At 40.1% G+C, this 8,343-nt stretch overlaps 1 protein-coding gene across 1 annotated transcript in view; it reads right to left on the bottom strand.

The window, feature by feature from the left end:
* Positions 1–219: 219 nt before the first annotated feature.
* The window catches only part of itpkcb (inositol-trisphosphate 3-kinase Cb), a gene marked incomplete at its 5' end in the record, with an annotated part of 13,173 nt that continues 5,049 nt past the window's right edge, over positions 220–8,343 (bottom strand). Inside the window, 6 exon segments of the mRNA XM_014011046.1 lie at positions 220–1,829; positions 1,907–1,978; positions 2,552–2,653; positions 3,508–3,712; positions 3,798–4,011; positions 4,206–4,305. Coding sequence (XP_013866500.1) covers positions 1,620–1,829; positions 1,907–1,978; positions 2,552–2,653; positions 3,508–3,712; positions 3,798–4,011; positions 4,206–4,305 — 903 coding nt within the window. The 3' untranslated portion in view covers positions 220–1,619.

The following is an 8,343-nucleotide window of genomic DNA, read 5'->3' on the forward strand; positions in this document are numbered from 1 at the left end:
AGGTGACATGGATACTTTATTATGGTATAGTATTTAAATGTATGCCTGAGAAACACATAATATTGCCCCTTTAAAGAATAACCGGGTAAAGTTTCTCCACAGACTGAACAGATGTATTCAAAAGATCATTTTAAATCTTTTAACATTTTTATTTTATTGCCCCCTCAGTGTGAAATTTGAACAAGTATAACAAGAAAAAAAAAATAAAGGAACACCCTGAAAACTCTTATTTCCAGTTTATTACAATCCATGAGATGAACAAAGCAGGGATTAGTTGGTTTCAACCAAAGTTTGCATCCAAAAAAAAAAACCTTTTTTCTTTAAATATAAAAACTGGTTCATATCCAATTTCCTCGCTTAGAAAGCAGCACCCAGTTTGAAGACCTGACGTTTGCCGCTTTACTAACCTGAAGAGAAATTATGGGGCAGACGCTAATACTTTGTAAACACTGAAACTCCCTTCCGTTCCCCTGGTGTTTGTGTAATTAATTTCAGAAGYGAGCTGTAAAATAAAACGTACAGAGTGAAAAACAGAGCTGCTCGACACTGTTGAACATCTGGAAGACTGAACTCTCTTAGTAAACTATATGTTGAATACTAAAATAAGACACAAATATCCAGTTTATTGTATTTAAATACAGATTATGATTTATACTTTTAATCTGAAAACTTTCCAGCCATGTGATGGATCRTTTTAAAATCATCCAGTCAATTCCAGTTTTACTTGATTCTTGGTTTTTACTGTCAAAAACCTCTAAACTAAAAAGAACTGAACACCAAATTAGATTCATGTTAACCTGTAAACTAAATACTGAAAACAGAGGCACTGCTTGTTTTTGTTCAGTGGCGTTTTTTTTAAAAGATTGAAACTTTTTCTAAAGAAACGAAGCTCAGAGCTGCTTATTATACAATTAAAAAAAGCTTATACAAAAATAATGAACTCGTTTCAATTAGAGACAAAAACTTTGGGGTTTGATGCAAGTCAGTTCATACTTGGGTTGAACTCTTTGGAGCACGTCGTTTTCACTGGAATGATCAAACATCGGTATTATTAAAAATAAAAAGAGCCAGGCACATACGTCGTAGAAACGGTAAGAAGGTTAACCCACAGCCAAAAACTAAAAAAATAAAATAAAAATTAAATTAAGCTCTATTTACATACTGAGTTAGTCAACACTTGGTCAGACCAGTGTTTTAGTGTTACCATATGCTTAAAAGACTAAGGTGGTTCCATTTCCTGGCTACACGACAACTGCGCCGTGCAACCAAGAGAGGGCGCCGTTGAGGAGCGATGGTGTATCTTTTTAGGGAAAAGGTTAACTGAGGATTGTATTCTCAGAAAATAAGTCACAGTTTGTGTGATAAAATAGACTTGTATGTTGGAATTATCCCTTTCCTCCTGTTTGCTCATGTTTCCCTGAATCTGAAGCTCTGAACGATCACAACACAAGGTCCTGTGTTTTTTTGCTTCTGACATTGATTAAGATACTTGRATCACTGCAGGGATGTTTAAAATAATAAAGACTTGAATACGTGTCTCTTAAAACCACTCCTCCAGTCTCAGCTTGTGTAAAAATCAACCATCTTTTTCTGCGCTCCTCTTGGGTTTTGTCTCCCTCTTAAGGCGTCTTGAGGAGCATGCTGCTGAAGATGTCGATGAGGTTGTCCAGTCCCCACAAGTAGCCGTCCTCCCTGTTGCCTTCGACCCAGGTGGTCCTGTGGTTCAGGGTCATCGGGGCGGGCAGGGGAACGGTTTTCCCAAAGTCAATCATCCAAACTTTGGCCTTTCCGGAGGCGTCGTGCACGAACAGGAGCGAGCTGCCCACAACCTACGGAGGAAGGAACCGGTGAGACGGGTCACCTCGGGTTTGAGAGGACGGGTTTGAGAAAAGAGACAGTGTCCCACCTCATGTGTCTTGAAAAACTGTGACTGCTCCAGGACACAGCGGAGTTCCTCCAACCGCTGCAGGTAAAGTTTCTTTAAAATAAAAACAGAAAAAAAAGGATGTGACCAATTATTACGAGAGAACAGAAAACAGGAAGTTGCAACACAGAAAACACACAAAAAAGAAGGTACTGAACTGAACATACAAAAGAAAAAAAAATTTTTTTTTTACTGGTTCTAATGAATCTAAAACTTTACATCCTTCATCTCAACACGTGCTGTTTGAACATTAAACGTGACGCAAAGCAAGAGCTGCAAAAAGACCGGAGAAACTGAGGCAAACGCACATTTTCCATTTTAAATCTTACATAATGGGAATTGAGAAAGAAACACGACCGTCAAGTTGCTGTTTGCAGAATGTAGTTCTTGTTCAGACAAGCTGTGGTGCAACGAGACCAAAACCCGAGTCCATGATTGGTTCCTAATCTAACAAGACAGGAACTGATTATGACAAGTTTGCGTTTGTCTTTGTCAAACTATGATCACTGTCTGCTGCCAGTAGCTTCAAATTCAGCTTTTCATTCAACTAAGACAAAAAACAGCTTCAACACTGTCCCTGTTTTTTACCAGTTCCAACCCTGACTGTTGCTTTCTTCAGTAACTTACCAGAATCTGGGTGTTGCCGTCGACAAAGTCCTCCAAGGCCTGCATCACTTGGTCTTTGTGCTTCGTCTTCTTGAAGTTGGTGTTGCGAGTTTTTTCAGCTTTCTGTGGGAAAAACAACAAAAAAAACACATGAGATTATTTTGTTTTTGCTCTTTTTATCTTCCGGTCATATTTTGATTTACATCTTGAAAATGGTTTATTTTTGGAGACTAAAGGTTTTGAGAAAATCCTGCTCCAGATTCTGCAGATAAGAACCGTAGGATCACTTCAGACGAAAGTAAAACTGAAAACAGATGATTTGAACCGTGCGAACACAGCGAAGAGTAGGGTTGGGCATAATCGTACCGTGAGCAATTAATCGTCAGAAAAACATTAATCGATTATTTTTTGGCATTTGATGATTAATACGATTAACGCCACGAGGCAGAGTCAGTGCGCTGCTCCTCTCTGCTTCAAATATGACAAACATTAAAAAAATCTGTAATTTATTCATCAACACAATTAAAAAAATTGATGTACAGCCTGAAGTCTGTAATTTTGACACAATTTGGAACAGATTTTTATGAAAAGGAAATCTTTCCCACTAAAYTGGTCATGTGACCAGGACATAAGGATGTCCAGGGACTCCAGGGGATTAATCGTCAAATTAATCGTTATTGTCTAAATACCACAATTAATCGTGATTAATTTTTTTGCCAATATTGCCCAACCCTAGTGAAGAGATGCTTTCATTTGTATCTTTGAAGCATGCAAAGAGATTATTTTACACCCCAATAAACTCTGGGATTATTTATTTAAATAACAGCAGCATGTTCAGACAAACTAAAGCCTGCTTTATATTTCCACTTCAGAAGTTTACTCCCACTAATTGTGTCTTTCTTGTACAAACAGGCTTCATTGTTTTGACCTGCATCCAGGTATGTTAACAGGGAGGGATGTTCGGGTTGGCCTCTGACCTTTATGCCCTCGATGCGAAAGCCGAGCGTAGCGGTGGAGCTGAGCGTCTCCCTCCACTGCATGTACCGGGGTTTGAGGACCCCCTGCTGCGCCCGCTCCTCCTCCGTGGGGGCCCCGGGGTCCACCGCCATCATTTTCTCGTACATGTCCTTCCGCAGGCGTGGACGTTCTCTTGCTTTTTTAAGCTCCTCTTCCAAGTAGGTCCTGAAATGAATTTGGCACATCTTCTTAACACGTTGAATAAAGCGTGAACCCTGCGGTCAGTGCGGTCAGGGAGTCTCCGCTCTACCTGCTGCCCATCTTGCAGTCCATGATGGTGGGCGAGTCGAAGCTGACCAGCAGGTCGTCCATGATGTTGTAGTCCTGCTCGTCTTTCTGCACCACGCCGTAGTATCCGGGCACGAAGGGCTGCAGGACGTCGTTCATCAGCTTCTGAAGACACTGCTGCTCACACTCACAGTATCGCTTCAGCAGCCGCCCGCACTCCTCCAGCTGGAAGTTACCTTGAAAAGGACAAAGAGGCRATTCTGTTACTTTTAAACAGTGTCAGGCTGCCTGCTTTTTCTTTTCTGTTTCCAGGTTTTTGTGTTAAAAGTGCTCAATGCAAAGCAAAAAAAAAAACTAACTAAATCTGCAGCAGACGACAGGTGCTATCCACCTCATCTTCTAGCTCGTGACAAGAGCTACATTAGCTTACCTGTATGGCCCGCTAGCTGCACCCATGAGCGATGCTTCTTGAAGGACTCAAGAAACGGGGACCAGTGAACCATGTTCTTCAACTTGTGCCAGGACTTATTCTGGACAAAGACAAAACAAGAAATCCCATCATGGGTGGTCACGCAAATGACAAATCCGGAGCTTTGCACCGTCGGTTTCTTTTTCTTTGCAAAGTCTGGCAAAGCAGTGGGCAAAATGAAGGCCACAAGAATGATTATTCATTAAAGGAGAGCACACCCTGTTGCGCGCGCGTGCACACACACACACACACACACACACACACACACACACACACACACACACACACACACACATTGGACAAACCCTCCTCTTTAACCAAGGCCAGGTGCACAACGTGCAAGACAAAGGCAGTTCATAAAACATTTACCAAAGGCAGCACTGTGGTGTCAAACAGAACGTGTGTGTGTGTGTGTGTGTGTGTGTGTGTGTGTGTGTGTGTGTGTGTGTGTGTGTGTGTGTGTGTGTGTGTGTGAAATGGTTGTTATCTGTGTTGAAAAATGCCAAAGCAAGGACAGAACAAGGACTTTGACGCAAACAGTTTAAGAACCAGGAACAGATTGATTAGAAACACAGGTTTATGGGAAACCACAATAACCGGGCGGAGGTTGTTGTTTTTTTTTTTTTTTAAAGAGTAATGATTCATTGTGTAAATCGTTTACTTTGCTTACTGTTCGTTCAACATGCAAATAAATATAAAACTAGAATCAGTCCCAATTAAAAGGACAATAAAATCCAAATGTGTCGTAGCAGCAGGTTAACCAGCAGGAACAGACGTCTGTAAACAGAAAAATGTTTTTATAGCGTTATGATTTCTGTGAAAAGGTGTTCCTCTCACTGCTCTGAGCTCTGAAACTATAAAAACTATCAAAACTATAAAAACAGTAGAAACATACAGACAAAATTTATGTTTTCAAGACTACATTAATTATATACTCTGCAGCCTAAAAGTTGAGCAGCTCTGATAAACATTCACTCAATTTAGTATAAAGAAAAAAGCTTTTTGCATAAAGTGAAATATTACCAAATGTTTCCATTTTAATTTCCAATTTAAATGTATCTCTGCCAGTTTTTTTTCTTTTTGTGTTCATATCAGGAAAAAATAATCAACTGAGTTCAGGAGTTTTAAGAAGCTTTTGTTTGATAAACACTTTGTTCCTGAACTGAGGCTGCAGATGCTTCGACAGATTAACCACCGACAACCTCCACGACCTCAGAGACGAGAGCCGCATCACACCCAACATACAAGATGCCATTCAAAAGCTGTAACATGACAGAAATGTGTCTTTGTGTAGACCTGTTACACCGATCAAACCACATACTACTCGTCTGACCTGCACACACGCAAACTTCTAATAAAAAAGCYACTGCCACATTACAGTTTCTACTTTTTTAACAAACCGTTTCAACAAAWGTAGCAATATTTTCTGTCTCGTCATTTCCCCCTCCTCAGTGTTCAGAGTAAGAGCGATGAGCCTGTCTGCGTGGAAAACACGTCCTTTGTTTTTCTTGACTCATGGATCCTGTAGATTTACCCTCTGCAGCAGCGGAGGAGTGCCCGGCCTTCACGACGCTCCCTCAGGTTCGCTTCAAAATGTAAACAGAGCAGATCTGAAGCCAACCTTAAYCTTGAACCTCCCAGAAGAGGCTGAAAATAAAACCTGCCCAGCTTGTGGTTTGGTTTTTCAATTCAAATCAGGGCTAATATTAGAACTGAGCTGAAGATATCAGATCAAAGATATTCATCTAAAACAAAACCCAACAACTAATTCCATGCTTATTAGTAAAAATAGCATTAATAGATAGTGTATTATACAAAGTTCATAGATTACCAAGAGTCTATAAAGACGGTATGAGTCAGTTTTATATATAGTATTCCTCTGGTTTACTCATTTGGTTACCTTAAAAAAATAACTGAAGATGCATCTGAAGTGAAGGTTTTCTTTATTTTTTTACTCAATTTGCTGGATTTTGTTAAAACGTATCTTTGAGAAATAATAAAATAAAATGTGATAAAAAAGTGTCTAGTAATGAGGAAAATGTAGTAGATTGATTTTATAGACACAATGAACTTTATTAGATTAATAAATCAAAAAGTTGTCAGAGAGTGAGGCTTAAGAAATACATGCAAAAGATTTTCTCTAAATGAGTTTTTTTTTATCTGTTAGGCTACATAAAATTCCATTTGTACTTCTAAGAATAATTCATCCTGTAACATTTTGGTCCTGGGCTTGGACCAAGTTTTGAGTTTTGGCTCCTTTGTGTGGCTGAGTTTGACACCCCTGATCTTACTTATTAGTTAAACTCAAAAGCAGTCATCTCCTCCCCGCAGTTAAACACCAGGTTGTTACTGCATACATTTAAATATTTRCTTTATGAATGCTGAGGTCTAAAATTAACTTGCTGAGGCAGTATACTGTATTTGTAGACCAAACACAAACTGTTTACCCTTCAAATCCTCAACCGGTTTCTTGACGAGCAACGGATGTGCTCACCTGAAACCCAAAGCTTCTCCTCTTACACCAGGCTCTCCTCTTACCTCACACTAACAACTTCACATAGATCTGTGAGGCCAAGTAAACCATTTAAAACCAGCACTGGCAAAAACAATGGGTTTCCTGGACGTGAAATCGTCCTTATAGGACGTTATAATAAAAGCTTGTGGTTAAGGATGATGCACAGAAAAGCCTGCATGCTTTTATTTAAAGACAAGAAGCTCTGCCGCCTCGTACAGCATCTCCATCCCGTTTTAAACACTGAGGTCACATTTCTCCCCACGCAGTCAAACTTTCTCTGCTTTCTCTCTTATATAACTCCTGATGTATAACAAGGAGCTTTTTTATTATTATTATTATTCCTCAGTTTCTCCTCTTCCCACAGGTTTCCCAGGCTTTACCACAGATAAATGTACGCTTCACTGCTGATAAAAAACTTACGGTCATCACCTTAAAGCTAATACCTTGTTGTGATTTAGTTGTCAGCACACTTCACGAGAATTTTAATGACATCTACGGTAATTATAAACAAACAGGTAGTTGAACAAACTAATACAATCTGAAACACGATCCAATTGGCTCACTTACAGCAACGCAAAACAAGCATCCATCCCATCATAGCTGAATAACCAAACCGGACCTGCATTTCGCTACAATCTACCTTTGCATCTTGTTTTGGGAATAACATGAACGTCAGCAGACTCCTCTCACAGTCCAGACAGGCTGAATTTTATCGTTGCCACTGTCTGCCCCTGTAAAGTACCGCCAGGTACGCCTGCCCCCCACTTGGACCTGGCAGACTCAACAGTTATTTATAACTCAGTTTAACCAATTAGCTTTGTGCTAATGTGCTGCTGTATTCCAGTTACGTAGCAGTCTGTCTGCACTTTCTCCCTTCCTTTAACCTCTTTTTGACACCTAAATTCACAATTTGTACCGTTTCAACATCTTCACACCCTTCCTTTCCTCGTACTTTCTCAACTGTAGTTGAGTCTTCGTTGCCGTCATCAAGTGCATCCATTTCTCACGTTGGAACTTTCCTTTTTTATTCGCCCTGCCCCAGCTCACCGTYTCCTTGGTTGACACATTTGTTTGACTTCCTGTTGTGAATCATTCACCCCGTCACCTTGAAAGAACAAATCTTGACACAACAACCGTAGCTTCACCTCCATCCTCTAATCTCAGTCTCCTGACAAGTATTTCTGTGAAGCACTCAGGAGGTGTGTGCAGAAACAAAGAAGAACCTGTCGGACGACTATACAGAAATGACAACGTTTGCTTACACGACGACTGTTTTCAGCTCCTTTCTCAAATCTACCTCATGCAAACCACATCCCTTTCCCCTCCGATTTAAAGTCACCAGTTTAAGCAGCTCAGCTGGGTCGGATGCTGAGCACTCAGGAGGTGCTTTTAAAGAAGTCCTTTAAAAAAAAGGTGTACAGCAGAAGCAAAACAGAGTATTTCATCTGAGTGTCTCATTTCAGCTGATTTATGTGATGTTTTATTGGACATGTTTAAATATTTACCTACTTACTAGAAGGTTCTTGAATTTTGATAAGTATTGACTATTAAACATTTACCGGTTCTCCCAGCTGCTTCTAACTC

The sequence above is a fragment of the Austrofundulus limnaeus genome, unplaced genomic scaffold, assembly GCF_001266775.1.
Source record: "Austrofundulus limnaeus strain Quisiro unplaced genomic scaffold, Austrofundulus_limnaeus-1.0 Scaffold76, whole genome shotgun sequence".
Lineage (NCBI taxonomy): Eukaryota > Metazoa > Chordata > Actinopteri > Cyprinodontiformes > Rivulidae > Austrofundulus > Austrofundulus limnaeus.